At 47.2% G+C, this 23572-nt stretch overlaps 1 protein-coding gene across 2 annotated transcripts in view; it reads right to left on the bottom strand.

Annotated features, from left to right (window-relative positions):
- The window catches only part of Pask (PAS domain containing serine/threonine kinase), a 100626-nt gene that overhangs the window by 69491 nt on the left and 7563 nt on the right, over positions 1-23572 (bottom strand). Inside the window, exon 2 of one of the 2 annotated variants that reach the window (XM_050183195.3) lies at positions 7151-7367. In XM_050183195.3, the coding sequence (XP_050039152.2) occupies positions 7151-7367 (217 nt within the window). Of the gene's footprint in view, positions 1-2747; positions 3143-7150; positions 7368-23572 lie in introns of those variants that run through there. The other variant, XM_050183197.3, reaches the window with a different exon arrangement.

The following is a 23572-nucleotide window of genomic DNA, read 5'->3' as shown; positions in this document are numbered from 1 at the left end:
GTATATGAGCAGAAACAAATACTAGATAACTTCAAATAGTTGATTCTGGAATTGAATATGAATCAAATAGTGAAGACTATTCGATTCATGTCCAAAATTTATTACATTTACACACTTCTACTTTTTAGCCTAAAAATGGCACGTGCTCAAAGATATGGAATTGTCTGCACATTCATAGTCTGATTAATGTCATATGCATAAAATGCTAAATATTTAATATATATTCTTGAGTGAAACAGTAAATTAAGGGATGCAGTGGTGTTTTAAAATGTGAAGCTGATGATAAATAGGCAGTTTTTCCAATGACTTTGGCAGCCCAGTGCATAATGCCCTGTCCTGCCAATCAACTAGAGCCTTTTACCATGTCGCTTTAACTACTAGGGAACCGATTTCTGTATTGTCATGGCTACTGTAAAAGCCATTCATGACTCTTGGCACATAGCTTTGCCAGTACAAACATGCCATACTCTATAACCCAAATGCAAGTTTCAAATCCAAGTAGTGCTACAACATTCTGAGAGCATAGCAAATATCCTTGCCTGCCCCACAACACAGCAGTTCTTCACATGGGAAACTCACGAACAGTCATGACGATACCACTACCTTCATAAATTTAATGAGCGAGATAACAATTGCGCTCCGAGCTTCAGAGGTCGCCAGATCTATACAGTCCACTATTTCAAAAATCTTGAAATGTAGAGGTATGTGAATATTTGTTATTTCAAATATGACTCAAACAGTGATTGCCATTAGATCTGTAAATGAATCAAGAATTTTATATCTGGTAGTACTTTGTAATATCTGATTTGCCCGAATGTCAGCGGCAGTATTGCTACTAGAACCTGCACGTGGGAAACACTCATGCAAATGACTAGTGCTTAAGTGGCAGCTGACAAGTGTCTGTTGCTTGCTGTCAAAGTCAACTCAACCAAAAAATACACAGCTATACTTACATTTGTTCCATATTTTCTACAGTAAGCAATATTTTCAGTGCAAAGGAGAGTGCCTTCTTAGGGAGCATGAAGAGAAGTGTTGCACGTAACCTTGCACTCACTTAATAAAGATGCTTCTGTTTTAGAGTGTCTGCATATTTTCTACGCGGAAGAAGTGTTTGTGGGGAATAGGCTAAAGTTGGCTCGAGCTCCCTTGGTGGAGCTTGACATGTCTGCCTCACCGAGACAACTGTGTAGCATTGTGAAGTTGTGTTCATCTTTTTCTTATCCTGGTAACAGACAGCTTTCTCAATTAACCTTACAGATGACACAATAGGGTAACCTGCACAAAAATGCGACTATATGATGGGAGAAATGGAGGACACAGGCAGTGTTCCTGTCTTAGTGCTGTTCTTGCGCTGTTTAGCACATTGCATTGTCGTACCAACGAGCACGGCTAACAACCATATTGCTTGCAGAAGTGCTGGGTCATGTGCAGTTACTCGGCACCATTGTTTTCATTCCTGTGGTTGTACCCTGTGGTAACACCTTACCTCTTGCTTACCTTACCTCTCACATGCTGTGCAGTTGAGTAATGTTTACTTAGGAATGTACAAAAATATTTAATGATTTTTGCCTATATTGGTGTTCAATTGCTAAATTTTAACACGGTTACACCACAAGCGAAACTACGGTGGTCCTAAATATGTTATTGCTTGGAAGATGTATGACACCTCCGCTAAGCAGTCAGCCGAACGGTCTAAAGTGGGAACAAGTTCGATGACAGGAAGGCAACAGCCTACAACTCGCGAGATTGTGGACCCACATGCAAGTGGACGGCTAGCTAAACCGTCCCACTCGTTCAAGCACATCACGTGTGCCAATCAAGGTCGCACCGAGAGATCCATACACCGCGTATCGGAAGGCGCGGCCCGTCGCCCACCAGCAGAAGAGCGAGCGGCGGTGGCCGAGTGGGTGGGTGCGACAATTCCATAGCGAGCGATTGCAACACACGACGGTTCGTGAACGTCAGTCGAGAGACGCTAGAAAGAGCGAAAATCGCACTCCGGATGAGAGGGACAGCCGGAAGAGGTCGCGTAATATTATACAGAAATTATTTGGGTGAATGGGGGGGGGGGGGGGGGGGACCAGACCGGGCAACGATCCCGCTGACGCATAATGAATGAACCGGCGCGCAGCGTAGGCGACGCAGTATTGACGTCGAGCGACCACCGGCGCGTGCGAAGACGTCCAGGTGCAGCGGTACGAACCCCAAAGGAGGGCTGTGAACGAAATTAAGGAGAAAAAGAATTGGAGGAGGGAGGGGACAAAGTGGTAGGAACTAAGAACACGGGTGGCGGTTAGATTTCGAGTCCTTTCGAGCACCAAATTAAGGGACCATCGGTTGTGGTGCGAGACACCCTTGGTGCGAAGGAACCGAGACCGCAGACAGTGTACGAAACATCACACGCGGCCGCTGCCAAGTAATTACCGCCCGCAGATCTCGAGAAAGAACCGCGAAGCTCCCGAACGTGCAGACAAGTTCGCCCTATTACGCGTACGAAATATATGAAGTCCAGCAGCACAACGTAGCGGCGACTGCACGCGGCGCAGTTTAGCAAACAGCCGTTTCTCCCTCCATACAAACGTCGGCGCGACGACGTGTTGTCGCATCCAGGCAAATGCCACGGTGTTCCCACTTCGCCGCCCTTGGGATTCGAGGCTCAAGTCCACCCCATGAAGGAAACAATCTAATCAAAGGGGCCCCCTCAGCCATTGTCCATAATAAAATCTCTGCCTGGACGTTTCTCTCACCTGTCATTTTCGCCATCCGCACCAAGATCGCTCCGCACACGGAGGGAGAGCGGCGTAGTAGCGCGTCGTCTGCTCACGACGAGGCTTTCAAAAAACGCTTGACCTCCTCTTCCCAAGCACGACGGGGCTGGCCGCCCGAGAGTCCGGTCGCGACACGACGTCGGCGGCGGCGGCAGCAGCGACGACGCAAGCAAGCAGCACAGTTGACGAGAGGCCGGTTCGCGCACGAATTAGCTGCGCTGAGGCGGCGTACGACAAGGCCTTGCCCTTACTGCATGCGCTCGCCGTTGCAGCGCCCGGACCACCACCACCAAGTCGACAAGCGCGAATCGATAGACGAGAGAAGGGCCGGCGCGCTGCGAGCAAGCGCGGTCAAGCAAGCGGCGGCAGAGAGCTGTCGTCTGCTTCGCTGCTACGCGCGCGCGAGCGCGCGCCGCCGCTAGGGTGGGACCGACGTCGTCGTCGACATCGTGGCTCGGCGTACGAAGGGGAGGCGGCGAAGGAAAACAAGGAACGCGCAATGAAGGAATATAAAGGGGAAACAAAATCCACGCGGAAGCGTTGTTCGCCGGGCGCTCGGAACCAAGTCGGCACGCATGCGCCCGAGTCGGCTTGCTCCTTCCTTTGCGTTTGAGGGCTGTGCCCGGCTGAACTAGCCGAGCGCTTCCAAGCGCGACCGATCCAAACACACACAGAACAGCACCGCTGCGCGTGGTGCCCGCATCACAACGAGCACGTCACTGCATAATCAACGCAGCATTCGAGGCAGGCGCCCGATGCCGGGGTGAAGGGCTGGACAGGTGACAGTGCCATCGTTGACGTGGTCCCATTTCAATGAGACAAGTGCGCTCCAGGTGCGACGGGCGAATCGGCGACTAAAAAGCCCCTTTTTAATGCGTTGGCATTAGGGGTGTCTAAGTGGAAAAAATTGCGTCTCGCGCGGTCAGTTTGGCCAATCCAGCTGAGCTATCGTTGCTGCCGCTGTGTTTCTGGCTGTCACTCGACGAGTCCAATTAACATCGTCACATTATATATATATATATATATATATATATATATATATATATATATATATATATATATATATATATATATATATATATATATATATATAGAACGGGACTGGTCAACACTAGGTCGCTAGTGTTGACCAACCAGATTCGTTGTTTCAGCTATCAATGATACTACCAGCCATCTTTAAGGCTGACTAATCTTGTGGGAAAAAAAAGCAAAAAAAAGCGAAAAAAAAAATGGGACTGGGAAGCTAGGCCAGCTGTCTGCCGCGACACGCCAGCGCACAGTGTGAAGAATTTAACGCCCCTAAATGTATAATGGCGACCCGTCTGGTCATTCGCATCGCCATTATGTGCAGCAAAGCAGTTTCACGTGATTAAACACAAGCGTTAGACATGAGTCTCGTCGCTGATGCTAGAACACAAAGGTGAACCAAGCCTTTGGGCTAATGTTTGCCCCCGGTAAATTTCAGTGTGCCTGTACACAAATAAACGATGACAAGGAACCGGCTACTGTCATCAGCACAGGCGTCCCGTATGGGAGAGGGCAAGGATCATTTGTGCGCGCCATGCAGGGCATCGAGCGGCCAGGCCAACATTCTTGCAGCGGCAGTCGCAAAATAATAATAATAATAATAATAATAATAATAATAATAATAATAATAATAATAATAATAAATAAATGAAAAAGGCAAGGCAGAACACCAGAAGGCGAGAAAACTACCGCTATCTGTTCAGCCCATTTCATATCTACGTCATTGACATTTATAATGAGCTAAATATAAAAATAATATCGGTACATTCCGAAACAAATGTTGGAAAAAGGGATGAAAGCTACAGAGGCAGCGAAATTGTTTTAACGCCGGAACGGAAATTAAAGATTCAGGATGTCAATCTACAGGATTGCGGGAGATGGCGAAACTAGGTAGGAGTTAAACCTCAGTGGCGTACGCAAGAAGGGCGGAATGAAAACGGGAGAGGGCATAAGAAACAAAATGGAACACGTAATTGCTCGAAACTACACCTCTTGCGGAGTAAAACCGGCCGGCCCTAAACGTGCCGTAACCCCAAAATCCAGCGTCTGTGAATGAACCACGCCAGTGTGTTGCACACACGGGCGAATGTGGAAATTGCAATGACGCGTGCTCCAGTTGGCCCTCACCTGTTCGCGCTTCATTCTGGCCTACCTAGCACAATTGTCACCTACTAAAAAAGAAATCCGGTAAAATAATCACCAAAACGCGCGCTATTTTTCTTTTCGAACACTAATTAGCTGATACCTGAACTACAACGTTACGTGATCCTCACGCGCCGCGTCCGTGTTTAACAAGGCGTGCAGTCAAGCACCGGCTCTTTTTTGTTTTTCTCCTTTTTCTTTAGCTTCAGGGAACTCTAAACCATTTCTTTTTGTTTTCGTGTTGCGAAGCTACAAACGTTTAGTCTTACCCGTAGTGTTCGGAAATGTTAAAACACCGGGTGTGTGTTTGTCCATATGCCCCTTGTATTTAGCGTAATTTATGACTTTGTAACAGCAGTCAAACCACCATTGTTTACTTTATTTGTTCATTATTTAATGTGGATGCCATAGAGACACTAGATGACACTTCATATGGCGAGGGCGTGTTTACTACAACGGCAGAAGTTAAAGACGATTTAAAACAAAAGACGGTGTAAGTACGGCAAGGTTAGCATTCATACCTAACAAATACAGGCAAATTATCGCGATACAGGCATGAAACAGAACTAAATTAAAGAAAAAGGTACGCGTAATCAATTACGGTAGTGGGCTAACGTCGCTATATTCACCAAATGAACAGGGCGAATAGACGCACCGAACGATAGATAAAAATAATAAAGAACGTCAAGAGCAAGCGCTTGAAGGATAGGGTCTCTGGACGCGATAACGCAAATTCGACCAGTAATTTCTTCCTTACAATCCTGTGTTCCGTCCAGCTCCCGATTCCTGTCCTCTCCTGTTCTCCTCTTCGATTCCCTTCGTGCAGCCCACGGACGACATCGACGCCCAAGGACGACATCGACGCCCAAGGACGACATCGACGCCGACGACCTCCTCGAATGCACACACGCGGGCCGTCATGAGGGAAGTCCCAAATGTTTAGTCGAGACGATCGAGTTAACGAGAACCGACGCTCCGATGCTGCGTTTGCCTGTCGACAAGAAGGGGGCGCGTCGGGGGAGCCCACCGTAGGGTGTCTCGATGCATTCCCTCTCCCCTAGGGGAGCGCATCGAATTACCTTAGCCCGCCGTGGTTACCGAGGATGAAAGAAAGGGCGAGGCTCCGCCAAGCACTGAACACGAATATTGACGCGCGTGAGGTAGTGCCACGAGTGAACCGTGCTAACGTCGCGAAAAAGGAGCTGCGATGCGACCACCAAACGATATGTCCATGCATCCTCTCAGGGAACAGGATGTCTCCGTTAAGAACAATAATAATAACACGAATCAGCTTACGCTTCGAGTTAAGTATCATTAGCCTGCTCGAGAATAAACACTCAAATATCCTCTTGTGGTGAGGTTCAGGCGCACGAGCAGCTATTTTCAGGTGACGCTTGCCGAATCGCAATAATCCGTGGTTCCTAAACACGAAAGGTAATGACTAAACGTTCACGGCTTATTGTAGGTAACGGAATTCCTGCGCTAGAGCAGTTCTGACGTTCATTTCATACCAGCTATATCGTGAAGCCGTCAAACCCCCCAAGCAGCCATTCTGGATTGTTTGATCAAACAAAGGAAAGCAACGCTTGCACAAGTCGCGCTCATATAAATTCCGCGAAGCAGATGGCACTGTTCAAAACGACTCGCCTTTCACAGTCATCTGCTTGCTACACAGCATATAAACGCTGACAGAAGGCAGCAGCTGACCAGCCGCCTCCATTCCTACTAGCAGTGTGCGGGCGCTCGTCCCTGTGGTCCGCAGACAAGCTACAGAAACGGTCTATAGAAGTGTCCTCCACTCTACAAACAATCCAGTCAACCTCGACTCAAGAACTATCGCATGTCTATACGTACGGGGACGTGATGTAGGTATACCATATCCAGAAATAAAATTTTTACTCAGTGCCTGGACGTCGCGGCACCCCTCCACTAAAGGGGTCGGCGAGCTGAGCCAACGAGCTGTAAGCGATCAAGTACACCCGGCATTTGCTCGCGGACACCAAAGCGGCGCGGGCAGTTCCTCAGGCAAGCCCTCATCGCAGGATTCGTAGAGGAGCGTTAATACTGGCGTTGCCCGTCACTCGATAGAGCTTCGAGCTGGGAGGCCCGCTCTGTGAATGAGGGGGCCAGAGCCAAGTTTAGACAAGGGCACTTCTCGCACGAGTTCGCGCGGCATGGGAATGCGATTAACGCCATCGCGCTCATTAGTATACCTGCTTCCGGCCGATCGTGCCCGGGCCGGCCTGTGCGCCGCCACCAGCTCCGCCGCATGAGGCCGACCGGAAGCGCAGCGTCGGGGCGACGCTGCCGACGAGCCCGAGAGGCGATGACGTCATCGACGGCCCGTAGCACCGCGACGAGCGCGACGGGCAGCTCTGCGGCTGCGGGCTGCATGCTTGATCCGCGCTGCCGGCGCCGGCTGTGCACGACCTGGGAAAACGGCACATGTGACTCCATATTTTACTTATTTAGAGGCACGCTAAAGTGACAAACAGAATCAATTTCGACTAATAAAGTATTCTTGAAGAACTCCGCTTTCGATTATTTCGCTGTAGTAGCTTGAATATTTGAAAGTCTCGTTTTTTAATTTTGTGTCAAAACCACAGGGCCGATACGTCAGCGTGACGTCATGAAATTTTTTTTTCGTTCTGGGCGTTGTGGTTCAGTAACAGTTTCGAAACATTCCATGTTGACTCTTTAGCTTTTTTAGAATACAATGTAGTCCATCTTAAGAAGAAGCTTTAGCTCGGGTGCTGCTATATAAATACATGTAAAAGGAGAACTCGTTTTTCTCGGCAGCCACTGCACCAAATTTGACAAGGCTTGTTGCATTTAAAAGAAAAACTTAATATCTAGTGACTGCCGGTTTCGAATTTTTTATTTAGGTCGCCAATATTTTATGAAAAAGTGGCAAAAATATAAAATTTTCTGAAAACGAAACTATCAAGTTTACAACTCATATCACAATGATTTGAATTGCATCTAATAGCAGACAAAATTGACACGTTACACACGAATCTCAAAAATTTAGTAATATGGAAATACAGCTTTTGCAGAACACTTGTACATAACGCAAAAAATTCACGTAAGATATCAAATAACATACCAAATTTGTCCGCTTTCAATGATCTAGTGGATGTCGTTCACAGAACCGCGATATCTGTTCTCGATGCAGAGCTATTAATTTGTAAACTGCGTTCTATTTTTCAAACTCGAATTTCTGAAAATCTTTTTTACCACATGTATGCCCTAAATCGAAATAATACTTCCAACAGTCACTAGAATTTAACTTTCTCATACGCAACAAACTTAATTAAAATAGGTCAATACGTTATCTCAGAAAAACGTTTTTGCGTTTTACTTGTATTTGAATAGGCCGCGTCGGAGTTGGGCCCGAGCTAAAGCTTCCTCTTAATTTTCACCGATAAAGGCTTAACTGGAACTGAGGAAGTAGACGGCATCAAAATCCGGGACGTCAGGGTGGACAGGTGCATGAATTTCAAGGCGGCGGCGTCACCCGTCTTTTCTGACGTGTCAAACGTCTCCTCGCGGTAAGAGTGATTTTTTTTTTTTTTTTGTATCGTGCAATGGTAACTTAACAAGACAGCTCAAATCATTTTTACCTTTAGTGTCGCTTTAAATTACCATATTCTTTGCAGTAAAACTCTTGCTTGGGCTAGTTGGTTCACGCTTGGCTTAGTAAAGGCAAGGCGCAGAAGACCAGGACTCCAGAAGAACACAAACGACAGGACCGGTCCTGTCGTCTGTGTTGTTCTTGAGTCCTGGTCTTCTGCGCCTTGCCTTTACTAATTTTTTGCAAAGCACGAGTGCAAGCTATAATTGTAGCCCACGAAGGCGAGATTGAGTGTGAATTGGAAAGAAAAATGAAACGAAAGTGGAGGCGGAAACAGACGATATCAGAAACTACACGGACAGCATACAGCGGAACCGTCGACATTAACGTACGAAAACTTTGCCGGGACAGTGTGACAATTCTACTTCAATGCTATTCCTTTTCGCGATTCGTCAGCAGCCCGAGTGGCGCTGTGTCCACTTTCATCATCGAGATCGGCCGGCCGCGTGAGCGGTGGTTGTGAAGAAAGGCACAGAATCGCACTAAAGGAATCCTTACGTTATGTAGGCCCTTGAGCACAGGGAATTACACGTGTGATGTCTAGACAAAGAAACTCCAGGAAAAAGGAGCCTTAGGGAAGCCACAGCATGGACAGGTGCCAACGTTTCGTCAAGGAAACTGACTTCGTAGGGGCTTCCCTTGTTTGCCCTTGACCAGTACGCCTTCTGTTTGCAGCACGAAAGACCAAGGGAGCTAGCACAAAGAAAAAAGGCAGACTGAAGTGACAAATAACTAAAGAAAGGCAAGCAAATTCCGAACACCCGAGAACCGAAATACTGCAACGATGCGTCATCAAACACTGCCACTGCGTCGGCATGCTGCAGTTGTTCGGCAAGTGTACGACATCATGGTGGCGTAGTGGCTTTGGCGAGACCGAACTGTACAGACTCCACGGAAAATGTGAACAGCACTGCCAGCACTCTTTCTCCGTTTGCCTAGACGGGAGACTTTTCTCTCCTACCTTCCCTCTCTCTCTTGCGACGAAAGTTCAAGGGTTGAAAACTGAGCTTGTTGGTATTGGTATAAACCTAAGGGAATACTTGGGGACGGCACGAAAAGACGGGACAAGATGTTCCTTTTTCATGCTAGGCAGCGCCTTTCCAGAGACTGTTTTGCGTTTAGCGGAAAACCGCGAGTTGTTCTAAGGTTACCTAGATTTAGTTGGTGCAAGTGCAGCGCGGGTGTGACGGGGAAGTAGCACTTATTTATTTATTTAATTATTTATTTCAGATACCGTCAAGCGCCGATGCATTGTAGTCGAGGGGAGTGGGTCACATATATGAATGTGAAACAAAATAAATTAAGGAACACGGTATGTTAGGCAACATTAACAGCAAATCATAAAATACAAAATAAATATCGCGCAAACTGCAGCCATTGCAACGCGTAAAAAGAAAGGGGGGGGGGGGGGGGGGTACATCAAATGAACAGGCAGAGTTATCACAGTGAAGGTGCGTAGATAAAGAAGGACAAAAAAAAGATAGTGATCAGGAATAGATACAATGTTGACGGGAAGGTGGTACCAATCGTTAGATGTGTGTGGTATGAAGGAATAAGAAAAAAAAACTTGCAGAAAGTGCATCTAACCTTGCGTCGATGATCAGCGCGAGACGAGCGATAAGCCGGAGGCATGGCAAGTTCGATACGCAATGACGAATGGTGGCAAACCGTCAAAGGCGGTAAATGTGACCCTGCCCCCCCCCCCCCCCCCCCCCGATACGTGGGCGGATCCCGAAGACAGTGCAATGCCGGGCCGACCCGCGGCGGAGTTGCAGTTCGCCATTAAGGGGCCACGTACACAGCTTTGCTGGTCATCCTTCTTCAGAGTGGAAGGGCACCAAGGTTTCTTTTTTTTCCTTAATGCTAATCTAATCAGAGATCAAACCAAGGAAGAAGTGAGCTACGCTAAAGTAACCACGCCGCACTTGCTTTATGGTCAAGAATTTCGAATCCCCCTCTCTCTCCTTTACGCCAAGTGTAATCATGCGCAAACTCAGTGTCGTGGAGGGACGATGACGCACACATCACCTCATCGCACGACTTCTCGCAAGGTATCTCCAAGCGGGGCGATTTTCATCTGATTATAAGACCAACGCAATACCGAGTCAGAGCTCAACACCAGCCGCCAGAGGATGTCGCCCTAGCCTAGATTGATGGAGTTAAGCGAAACAAACTGAAAGAAACTGCAGTCGGTTCAGAAACGGTACACCCAACCGACAGAGTTGTCCCGATCGTCGCCGCCGAATTTTATGGCACGCCATATTCGAGAAGGACGCAGGAACGTCAAGCGAACCTCTCGCCCCGTGCATGATGCCACTTCAAAGGCGAACGGAGGAGGCGCATCGAATGAAGCGTTGCCGCGCACATGACAGACCACGGCGCGATCGATGCGCAACGCGCTCACCCCGTCGAGCGCGTGCAAAGGAGTGGTCCCTGCGAGTTAAAAGAAAAAAAGAACGGCACCTTTTTCTCGAGTTTCCGTCACTATTAGCTTTTCTATTATTCCAACTTCTAACCTCCCCCTTCAACTGCTGTCTTGCTTTATTATAATTATTTGTTCCATAGGCGCCGACTCAGGGGGTCCCCCAAATTGCCGTTACCAGATCGAGTTCTCTTACCCACACCATTTGAGGTTTTTGGGTTGCCTCTACCTTTTCACTTTTAAATTTTATGGTGTCTAAAAGTTTACTGCGTCATTGTTGGCGCGGACGTGCACTTTACCTACATTTCTGCAAATCCATATAATAGGAGGAAAAAGGCATTAAAGGCACCAGCGGCGGCTACCTCATGCGTATTCTTCTACTTCATATTTTTTTTAATTTCCACTGCGAACACCATGTACAGATAATAGATTTAAATATATACACAGAACAAAGTTTATTATATGTTTTAAAGGGAAGGAGGTAGCCAACTAATAATTACTTCTAAGGGTATGGATAGCCTATGCCTAGAGAATGAATATGTTGTACGTTCCCCTAGCTTCGAATTACTTTGCGTGCTTTTTTTTTTTTCGACCCTGAAAAAAACTTGCACACTTCAGTGACCACTTCGGCAGAGTCTTATCAACGGCGTGTGAAATGCACGCGAACGATGTCTCAGCACTGCGTCTCTTTCCGGTAGACAATGCTAACGATTCATGAAAAAGGAAGATTTCTAATAATTCACAAAATTTATTAGGGATGGAAACATCGCCACTAGCAAGCAGAGGTCAAAAATATGTATAATACACTCAGTAGCCGAAATGAGGCCAAGCCGGATTCACGCGATATAATAAATAGTACTCATGCGCAGCAGCGCTTACATTCGGACTCATTGTTACAAAAAGGAAAACAAAAAAAAAAGCAAGAAAGAGGCTGCAGTTTTGGCGCAAAGGCGAAGCAATATTAATGATAGCGAAGTATAAGACAATACACGAAGGAAGATTCTTACCGTATAAATCCGTGTAAGGGCCACACCCCCCACTTGACAACTAATATTAAAAATAAAGATGATTCGCGCCACTGGCAGTTGTCTAAGTATGCGTAAGCATTGTGCCCCTTGTGTCATTATGCCATGTCATTGTGCCGGTGTCATTATCAATGTTCTGAAGCTTGGTCCGGCGAGTGCAAACGATAGCGCCGCGGCCGCACGAACCGAAGCGAACGGCGCAAGGAGCATTGATGACGCAACCAAAGTGCTGCAGGCGGCGGCGCCAGGTGCGCTGACGACGTATGTGTATACATTATATATATATATATATATATATATATATATATATATATGTATATATATATAACTAACGTGTGTATAGACGACCGCACGCCAAGTTTCATCCTAGACGCCAGCGCTCGTTTCTCCCCTGGCGGAACGATTTCATCTCCAACGGGTGTAGGTTTCCGCCGCCGCTTCCCTCGGTCGCGCCCGCGTTCAGTTCGCGCTGCGCGCGAAACGTCTCTTGTTTGCGACGGCGCCTCTTCGGATGACCGGAAATTATTATTGTGTTGTTAACTGTCACGACAGCAATGTAAACACGAAAGGGTTAAAAAAAAAAAAATTATGGGGTTTTACGTGCCAAAACCACTTTCTGATTATGAGGCACGCGCGAAAGGGTTGATGCCGCCAGTGAAATTCTGCCGATTCACAAGAAAATGGTACGAAATAAGCAGACGACACACATGGATTACTGCGGTGCGCCGAGCGAAGTAAACAACTGGAAAACGAAGCGAGCTCGTTCATTGATCACTCCTGAGTGTATGACGGTTTTTATATGTAACCCACATGAATTTAATAATACTCGGTACATAATCCTTTTATTCATATAAAAACTTTAAGTTGTTCGACGAGCGCTTGTCCTGTCTTCTTTCTCGTGTTTCGTTTATGTGTGCGCTGCCCAAGAATGGAAACCACTTCTGTTGTATGCGCTAGCAGTGGCCGAAGTTCACGCGTGCCGAGAAATTGAATATGTGCACGATGCATTGAGCATGACCCGAGTTCATTCCCGCTTCACCACTGCACCGATCGATCGAGTTGCTGGACGATACACGCCGGCGTCTTGGTCGCGCCGGCATTGCTGAAGCAGGAATGATTACTAATGCTTTCAACTTCCGTCTCTTGAGCACTGTTAAAAAATGGCCAAGCTGTCTACACTGCTGCTTCTATTCCATATTGTAGGGGACGCACTAGTTAAAGTTGTGTTCGCATGTCATACTTGTGCTATGCAGCGATATATTTTTGAGAGCAGCATTCAGGGCAAGTTGGTAATCCATTACTTAAATGATATTGCGCTACAAAAAACGACACGGACGTGAGAGACGACACACCAAGCGCTTGGTGTGTCGACGACATGCGCTTGGTGTGTCGTCTCTCACGTCCGTGTCGTTTTTTGTCGCGCAATATCATTTAAGTCATCGATATATTTTGTTTATTTCCGCACAGTGTCGATGGAAGACCGTTGTCGCCATCAGAGACAACACGGATTTGTAGCAAACATATTGTGAGAAACTGCAAAAATGACTTTAGCTCGTATGTGCCGTATGTATGTGCCGCATTGTATGTGCTGACGATTTTTCCGGCGGTACATACGATGTCGTTTCCAATCACCTGCTCAGCATCACTTACATGGTTAAGCAGACGCTGCCCTTTCGCCGCATTGCAGCCATAAAAACAATCGTCAAGCGTACCGATCTTCTTAAAGGCAAATAGAAGCGTGTACAGTCTGTTTCACACTTAGGGGAAAACTCGGAACGTATTGCATCGCGATGCGGCAAGCAATGGAGTCGTGCGGTGGCAGCAGCTCGAGCAGGCGCAGACGCTCGAGGGGCGGAGTCGTGATCTGCGTCGTCTGCTACGGCGGCGCGCGCTGGCCGCATTGTCGGGAAGCGTGCTACTGTCAGGGGCAGTGCACGTATATTTCTTCACTGTGTGTGCTACCGTAATAAGCAGCGACAAGACGCACTAAGATGTGCGCGCAACATCTTCAGTCTTTGTTTGACTCGAAAGGAAAACAAAGCACTCAACAATGATAACTATGGGAGTCGAACACGATGAAACAAATGGATACGATTAAATGAATGTTTTAGGTTCAGACAATGAGCTGGAAATGATTTTTCTCGACAATCATTCGCTACACCAGACAGACTCTGCCCGCCGGCGGGGAATTGGACACGTCACGCACGGAACTTCAGTATCTCGTCATGTCCCCAGCGGCAGCGATGACAGCGCTCATCCTGGAAGGAAGTGAAGTGCAGAATGACTTGATCAGGGATGTGTTCATTCGCAGCACGTCTCAGTCGCTGACGATGGTGGATCGAAGCCTATCCTCGGGCGACTGATAGAGGGGATGGTGCGCCAGCGAAACTTTCAACGAGCCCCAGACATTTTAAATGATGTTGGCGCCCGGGGATTGAGGCGGCCACTCCAAGAGAGTGACTGTGAGCTCTTCTAGCAGTTGTTGCACCACACGAGCAGTGTGGATCGGCGACCTATCGTGTTAGAATATATAGTCGCCTTCCAGAAACGGGTCGTCAAGAATGTATGGAATCAGTACGTCGTCTATGACTGCCCTGCAGCGATGAACTTACCTTCGAGGCATATCAGTTGGCGTCGCATAACGCATAGTAAAGAATACCGGCTCATTTCACGCCGTAACGATGAGATCGGCGCCCTGCAACTGATAGTAGAACGTTTAGCAACAATGCGGCCAGCGCGCGCCGCCGTTGCAGACGACGCCGTTCAAGATCCCGCCCCTTGAGCACCTGCGCGAGCTGCTGCCGCCGCCTGACTCAAGCGCTCGCCGCATCGCGATGCAATGCGCTCCGAGTTTTCCCCTAAATGTGAAACAGACTGTACACCGCCCTTCACGCGCACACACGTAGGCACACACCGCGCGCGGCGCGAAACGTGCCCAAACACGCGCAGTGCAGGAGGCAATCAAGGCGGCGCGAACGAGAGATGGGAGAGGGGTACCACCCGCTAATAGAATTTTGCTTCGCATGCGGCGCTCTCAACGCCGGCGCAGCAGCGCCGCTCTCGGTGCCGTTCTTGTCTATAGCCCCGTGTAAGAGCCGCACTTTTTGAGGAGCATTATATGGTACCAGGCCATATAACGTAATATATATATATATATGTATATATATATATATATATATATATATAATCTGTCGGCGTGACCGAAAAATGGTACCAAAAAATGCCGACGGCGCAAAGAGTAAAAACACGTCAGAAATGCTCCAATTGACGTCAAATTTCTCAGGAAGGTTCCCGTAAACGAAGTAAATTACTGGCTTTGAAAAGAAAATTTGGTAAATTTCGGTGTGCTTGGAAATCGAACCCAACTCTTCGGGGTGCAAGAAGATGCACGTTTCCCCGACGCTACGGCGGCTCCACGGTTCTGGCTCACTAAAGGTGTGCCTATAGTGCGTGCGTCACTGCACGCGTCACGTCGCAGCCGTCTGGCTGACTAAAGGTATGGCCCAGTGCGTGCGTCATTGGGCACGTGACGGCGCATGCCAGTAGGGTGGAGGTAGCGCCACGTCATGAGTGTATAACATTCAAGAGCGCGTTCGTGGCGTTACGAGGTCCACAAACGGTATCGTCATCATGATCAGCCTGGTTACGTCCACTGCAGGGCAAAGGCCTCTCCCATACTTCTCCAACTACCCCGGTCATGTACTAATTGTGACCATGTTGTCCCTGCAAACTTCTTAATCTCATCCGCCCACCTAACCTTCTGACGCCCCCTGCTACGCTTCCCTTCCCTTGGAATCCAGTCCGTAACCCTTAATGACCATCGGTTATCTTCACTCTTCATTACATGTCCTGCCCATGCCCATTTCTTTTTCTTGATTTCAACTAAGATGTCATTAACGCGCATTTGTTCCCTCACCCAATGTGCTCTTTTTTTATCCCTTAACATTACACCCATCATTCTTCTTTCCATAGCTTGTTGCGTCGTCCTCAATTTAAGCAGAACTCTTTTCGTCAGCCTCCAAGTTTCTGCCCCATACGTGAGTACTGGCAAGACACAGCTGTTATACACTTTTCTCTTGAGGGATAATGGCAACCTGCTGTTCATGATCTGAGAATGCCTGCCAAACGCACCCCAGCCCATTCTTATTCTTCTGATTATTTCAGTCTCATGATCCGGATCCGCGGTCACTACCTGTCCTAAGTAGATGTATTCCTTTATCCCTTCCAGTGCCTCGCTACCTATCGTAAACTGCTGTTAAACTATCGTAGGCTGTTAAACATTAGTTTAGTTTTCTGCAGATTAATTTTCAGACCTACCCTTCTGCTTTGCCTCTCCAGGTCAGTGAGCATGCATTGCAATTGGTCTCCTGAGTTACTAAGCAAGGCAATATCATCAGCGAATCTCAAGTTGCTAAGATATTCTCCATCAACTTTTATCCCCAATTCTTCCCACTCCAAGTCTCTGAATACCTCTTGTAAACACGCTGTGAATAGCATTGGAGAGATCGTGTCTCCCTGTCTGACGCCTTTCTTTATTGGGATTTTGTTGCTTTCTTTGTGGAGGATTACGGTGGCTGTGGAACCGCTATAGATAGCTTCCAGTATCTTTACATATGGCTCATCTACACCCTGATTCCGTAATGCCTTCATGACTGCTGAGGTTTCGACTGAATCAAATGCTTTTTCGTAATCAATGAAGGCTATATATAAGGGTTGGTTATATTCCGCACATTTCTCTATCACCTGATTGATAGTGTGAATATGGTCTATTGTTGAGTAGCCTTTACGGAATCCTGCCTGGTCCTTTGGTTGACAGAAGTCTAAGGTGTTCCTGATTCTATTTGCGATTACCTTAGCAAATACTTTGTAGGCAACGGACAGTAAGCTGATCGGTTAATAATTTTTCAAGTCTTTGGCGTCCCCTTTCTTATGGATTAGGATTATGTTAGCGTTCTTCCAAGATTCCGGCACGCTTGAGGTTATGAGGCATTGTGTATATAGGGTGGCCAGTCTTTCTAGAACAATGTTCCCACCATCTTTCAACAAATCTGCTGTTACCTGATCCTCCCCAGCTGCCTTCCCCCTTTGCATAGCTCCCAATGCGTTCTTTACTTCTTCCGGCGTTACTTGTGGGATTTCAAATTCGTCTAGACTATTCTCTCTCACATTATCGTCGTGGGTGCTACTGGTACTGTATAAATCTCTATAGAACTCTTCAGCCACTTGAATTATCTCATCCATATTAGTAACGATATTGCCGGCTTTGTCTCTTAATGCATACATCTGATTCTTGCTGGTATAATGCTGTCGAATTCCCACACGTTATTAGAAGTCTGACGAACAGTTCTGCGGAAAGCCGCAAGGTGGAGGTGGAGAGAAGTAATTAATAAAGGAAAAATGAGATCAATTTTCCCTTTATTAGATACGTAAGAAGTCTTAAGTGTCGCTGCCTAATTTATTTTCGTACTGCACAAGGCTACTATTCAAAGCCGACCAGGCTAGTCATTTGTTTTCTTTATTCGGGGGACTTGTCGCTAGGGTGTCGGAACGGAACAAAAACAACAACAAAAAAATACTATATTTTTGGCTGTAACGTAAACGCAACCGAAACGCAGATATCTTTTATCCGTTTTCTATTCAAGGTTCCCGGAAAGTCGGCAATCCGAAACAACCGACCTCTGGCAACGTCAGCGTTAGCGCGTATTTCAGGCAGGGATAGTGCGAGAGATAGCCGGTCGAGCGTTCACTAACGTAAACCTGCCGCTCGGTGCACTAGCAGACCGGCATCGTAGAAGAATCAAGGGCTTGCGCGCTCAAGAGCTTATGGTTTCGTTTTCTACGGGTACAAAGCTTTGTTACCGAAGTTTAAACGTTCGTTTAAGTTCGTTTTATCGGAACAGCGGTCTCGCATTTCGACGAGTACACTCGCTGACGTGCTGCTTCTGAGATCATGCTCAGTGCCTTGACTCAAGGCGCTGAGCGTGATCTCAGAATTCATAATTCACTTAACGAGGAAACAAAACACTACATCGTTACTTTGCTTCGAAATTTTTTCGCGTGCGAACCATGCAAAACCGTGATGAACCATTACGGATCATTTTTCTTTTTTTTTTTTTTTTCGTTCCGGAGCAGAACCGGAATGATAACTTGCCGCCTTACTTCTGTGGAATGAAACTAAAACCATAACGAAAAACATTCCGTTTCGAAACCCTGCTTGTCGCAAGGCATATGTACAAAATAGAAATGAGCAACAAGGAATGTCAAATACGTGCAGCTCTGTGTGATGCAGGTGCTACGGCAAATAGTTTGCGCATTTCTTTTCGTTATCCAACGGGTACGCTCCGCTGGAACAATAGGCTCGCGTGTGGCCTCCCTGAGCATCTTGTAGGGCTCAGCCACAAAAAGCGGTGAGCGTTCGCCGCAGAAGGCAGTAGACCAGATCTTTTCAGCTGCCACGGTCAGTCGCGCCGGTCGGTTACGCAAGCCCTCCATCAGCCCGCTCCTGCCACTTTCGCCTTTTTTTTTTTATTTCGTTAACTCGTAAACACTAGCTAGAACAGCGAGCGCGACCTTGAGCCTAATGCGAGAACGAAAATGAGCGAAAACGTGTTTCGGACACGGAGAACAGGATATTCCGTTTCTGTCGCTCTGGTTTCGGTCAACCTTTACGCCTATACGTCTGAAATAAAACAGCTCCGTGTAAGTCGCGTGGTCTCGAACAAAAAGGCCCCCGAGAAAGCGCGAGTGAAACGCTGAATCCCTGCACTGCTGGCTGGCGACCATGACCCGGCGAGGATTGACGACGCGGTGATTGGTTTAGCCTTCACACGTCTCGGTTGCGAAGAGGTGTGTTTTTCTTTTCTTTTTTCTTCTTGTAGCCGAGCATTCCAGCGTACGTTCGTGTTATCGCTTCTTCCCGTGTCCATGCGAGCGTGCGTGGTGTGAACGAGGCAACTACTCGCTATAAACCCGACAGTCGCACTCAGTATCTGCTGCACCATGGTGCCCGTGGTTCAAGTGGCCCCAATTGGACTGCACTGCGGCGCCGACAAGCGAAAAACTGAAATACTAAACACTGTTCCAAATCCCATTATTGCTATTTATTAAACCAATTTTTCGTAACTCGCGATTAGCTCATACTGAACACGATAGCACACGCGTAAACGATTTGGTGCACAAATGATGGTGACGACACTTTCGACGTCGGTGACCAGTGCATCTGCACCGATCGAACACAGCAAAACGTACTCTTTCTTTCTGACCATACCGCTTTGTGTATATATCATATATAGTGATCTACTATCTCTCTAATATCTGTTCCATACTTCAGTGTTACAATTACCAGCCATTATCGAGGCATTGCATAGTCTAGTACAGGAAGAATATGCCAATATCTTCAGTAATATGTGCAGAAGAACGGTAAATTGGGCGAGTGCGCGCTACATTTCCGAAGTTTAAAAAAAGTAAAGGTTTCTCATCATCAACAAGAGGAGAAATACAGATTTTTGAAAGGTGTGAGGTGCGGGCGTTGCAATAGTTTTGACGATTGGTTGGATTGGTTTGACGATTGACGTGGCTGCCAGTACTTCTTGCTGGCACAAGAAGTGCCGGCAGCCACGCGCTCCTATAGTATCGCGTTTCAATTGCTGAACACTGTTCGTTGGCCGCAAACCGCCAGCATAACATTTGTTTCTTTCGCGGCAGGGTGGACTCAATCGCCGATAAATTAGATGCCGATCTGGCATCGATCGTCGAAAATGCACCGTGTGACAACCGTATACATAATTCTCACAGGGCCGGGGCAAGGCGTCGCTCCAACCCCTTTCCCTGCTAAGTTCTTTTCCTCTCCCGCTAGGTCACGTGGCCCCTTTTTAGCGAAGTCTGACAACGACGACACAGGGCGTGCATAAACAGCTTCACTGTAAAAATGGATGGAAGCAATGTGGCAGACACTCCGAATTCTGGAATGGCAGCATACCGATATCCCTGAGAAAAAATTATTGAAAACGCGCTTTCTACTAGTACTAGCCGATGACGCTGAAACTTGAAAGATAAACCTTTAAGCAAAGCGCAACGAGCGATGAAAGGAATAATCATTGGTATACGGTCGACACACAGCCAAAAGGCAGCATAGATTAGAGAGCAAGATGTAGTAGTGGATATTCCAGTCCAAGAAGTTGGGCCGGTAAGGTGATGCGTGGACCAGATACGCGCCAGATGAAGGAAAAAGCAGTCAAGCGTTGCGACGAAATACGGAAGATTGCCGTTGTAGGCGATGGAGTGTACACTCTAAAAATTTTACGCCTTTATTGGGGTATAACGCGTGCTTGGCAGTCCCGTGGCTGCACATTTAGGCAAAGTTACACCCTTTGGGGTGTATCTCGCCTCACAACGATAATCGTCATCTGCCTTGCCTGCGTTTCCTTTCTTGAAAACACCGCGCCCGCTACTTTTCCTGTCAGGAATGCTATGTCATGCTGATAACAGGCATGCCGTTCGTGACTTGGAAGTGCCGGGCTCGCTGCGTTAAAGAAAGGAAATGGGGACAAGACAGATGACGTTTATTGCGTGGCAAAAGGGCGCAATTTTGCTTAAGACTGTACACTCCTAAACAAATGTACACCATTTGAGTCGTACGTATCTTTCAACACAACAATAATCGTGATCTGTCATGTCCACATTTCCTTCCTTAACGATGCGAGCCTGGTACTTCCAAGTCACGAATGACATGCGCGTTATCAGCATGACAGAGCATTCTCGACAGGAAAGTAGCGAGCGCAGCGTTTTCAAGAAAGGAAACCCAAGACAGATGATTATCGCCGTGTGAACTCTTAGGCAAAGTTACACCCTTTGGAGTGTATGTCTGCCACACAACAATAATCGTCATCTGCCTTGCTTGCGTTTCCTTTCTTGAAAACGCCGCGCCCGCCACTTTCCTGTCGGGAATGCTCTGTCATGCTGATAACGCGTAAGCCGTTCGTGACTAGGAAGTACCGGGCTCGCAGCGTTATAGAAAGGAAATGCGGGCAAGACAGATGATTATCGTCGTGGGACAAAATACAACCCAAAAGGTGTAAACTTCTTAAGAGTACACTTAAGCAAAATTACACCCTTTTGCCACACAACGATAATTGTCATCTGTCTTGTCCGCATTTCCTTTCTTTAACGCGTCGAGCCCGGTACTTCAAAGTCACGAACGGCATGCCAGTTAACAGCATGACAGAGCATTCTCGACAGGAAAGTAGCGAGTGCAGCGTTTTCAAGGAAGGAAACGCAAGCAAGACAGAAGGCGATTATTGTTGTGTGGCAAATATACACCCCAAAGAGTGTACATTTGCTTAAGAGTGTACAAGATCGAATCATATTGTGGGGACAATGAAAGTGTCTTGTTTGCAGACTTTTCCTGGCAAGTAAAAATGTTGATACCTGCAACAGAAGTGACGAAAATGCATTAAATAAACTTTCAAAGCTACCGCTGTCATGTGCTCTTGTCACATATTTCTGAGCACCCAAGGATGTCAGAATTATTACACAGTTTTCGACCACAGCTTTTCTCATCGCACGCACGTCTGGTCAGAGCTCGTTGTCTTGCTCTATAGAACTTCTTAATGTCCTAACAGTAGGGATGTTACTCATGGTCTAGCCAACACATTTAAAGGTGTAAACATTATTAGAGTGAATGTACTAAGGGAAGACATGAGCAGTTAGATATCGTCTTTGTCGCACAGTAGATACAGAAATAGGCTTTTGGGACTGATTTCAGAAAGCTCTTCATTCGTAAGTGCTTTGCCATTGGATGACCGCTTTCGCTAGTGATTTTGGCTGCTTTCGCTATACGTCTTCCTTACATTATGTACCGCTGCGCGTGTTTCACTCTACGTTTCACTCAGAAGGTACTTCATCCGCTTGTCTTCGTCTGCTTTGTTCTGTGGTGAGCCCTTCCCCTGTATTATGCGCATCGCACGCCTGGCACTAGATGACGACGAGCAGAAGAGCTATTGCTCTCGCTGCTTAGAAATCGGCCAAAACTGCGAATTTTTCTCCTACGCTGTAATCATCGTGCAGTGAGGCAGCCTTAATTGTTTATCTAGCTTGTCTATGTGGACATATATACAGTGGAACAACCGAAAGTGCAGTAGCTTCCGCTAGCGACTGGCTGCTGCTGCTCTACGAAGCACATCTGAACTGTACGAACAAGGAGCGCTTTCGATGACACTCCGGGTGGGCACAGTCATACAGAAATTTCGCCCTGCTCTCAAAGGGGCAGCGCGTAGCCGCCGCCATTCCGCAACCGACAGTTCGTCCAGCTGCACACCGCCTCGCTTCACAGCTCTTTTACACGGCGGACACACAATGGCGCATTGCCCAGCGCGACTAATGGTTTTGCGTACGGTGGTTGCTTGCACAACGGCAGGCTCCCGGGCTACCACGGCAGACCAATATGTTGTCACACGCCGAACTCAGAAGCAAGCGCGTGCATGTGGGAGCTACTAGCGGCGGGGAGGAGGTGGTGAGTGACCCGCTGAACAAAGAAATGTGTGACGAAAGCGAAACGCGCAGTCGAGAGCGGCTTTCTATTCCTTTCTTTCTTGTTTTTTGGCTGTTTTTAGCAAAGCGTTTTCTTGTGCCGCGGACAGTTGGCATGTCTAGCCTCAATGGATGAAATGGTAAGAAATGAATGAGAGAGAAGCAGGCATCTGCTCTGGCCGGGCGCAAACGGACGGTTGCAAAGGTGTGCGTAAGCAAGGAACGAAGAGATATAAGGACGAAGACCACACAAGCGACGACAAGAGAGTTCGGCGCTGTAACCTTACAAGAGGCGCCGAGGGGAGAGCCGCAAAATTACGGTCCTAGGCGATAAATATGATAGGCCAATGACAAAAAATAAAGAGACGATGATTAAGCGAACAAAAATTACGAAAATGAAGTAGGCAGATGAGGTGGAAGAAACATCAAAGAGAGCAGTGTAAATCCTTCTCACTGAGAAAGTGAGTACATAATAACACAGGAAATATGCTGCTAAGGAATTCACGTAATGTCTTAATAGCTTTACAGCTTGACTGAGAGCGCAGTCAAGGTTTCAGTGGGACGTTCAGTCTCTGGCCAATTGCCAAGCGTTACCAAGGGAGCAGCCAACACTTGCAGCTCGCATACATGTATTAGGGGCAAATACAAAGAAATTAGTGCACTGGTTAGAGGACCTTGTACACCTTGTGGCCAGGCTGGTCTATGCTGAGTAAAATACATGTACCGTTTTGTAAAGGTCACACCTAACTGTGATCTACGTACAAAACATGCATGACTGTACTGAATGCATCAGGGCATACAAGAGGTTATACTATGAGCAAGAATACGACAGCTGCCGCTATCAAAATTACATAATTGTAACAAGTTCTTTGATGTTGCATTGAACATAGTATGAGGCTAAAGAAGAGGTCTGGAGAAAGGCAATATTGTACCATTACTGTATCTACAGGTAATATCACATGGTGTCTGCAGTTTTCAAGGACCCAATGTTGTCAAATATAGTTGACGCTTTCAGAAGTGTATGCAG

This window comes from Dermacentor andersoni, chromosome 4, assembly GCF_023375885.2.
Source record: "Dermacentor andersoni chromosome 4, qqDerAnde1_hic_scaffold, whole genome shotgun sequence".
In the NCBI taxonomy this organism is placed as follows: Eukaryota; Metazoa; Arthropoda; class Arachnida; order Ixodida; family Ixodidae; genus Dermacentor; species Dermacentor andersoni.
Note: the sequence above shows the minus strand (reverse complement) of the source record. Positions and strands in the feature narration are given on the sequence as shown.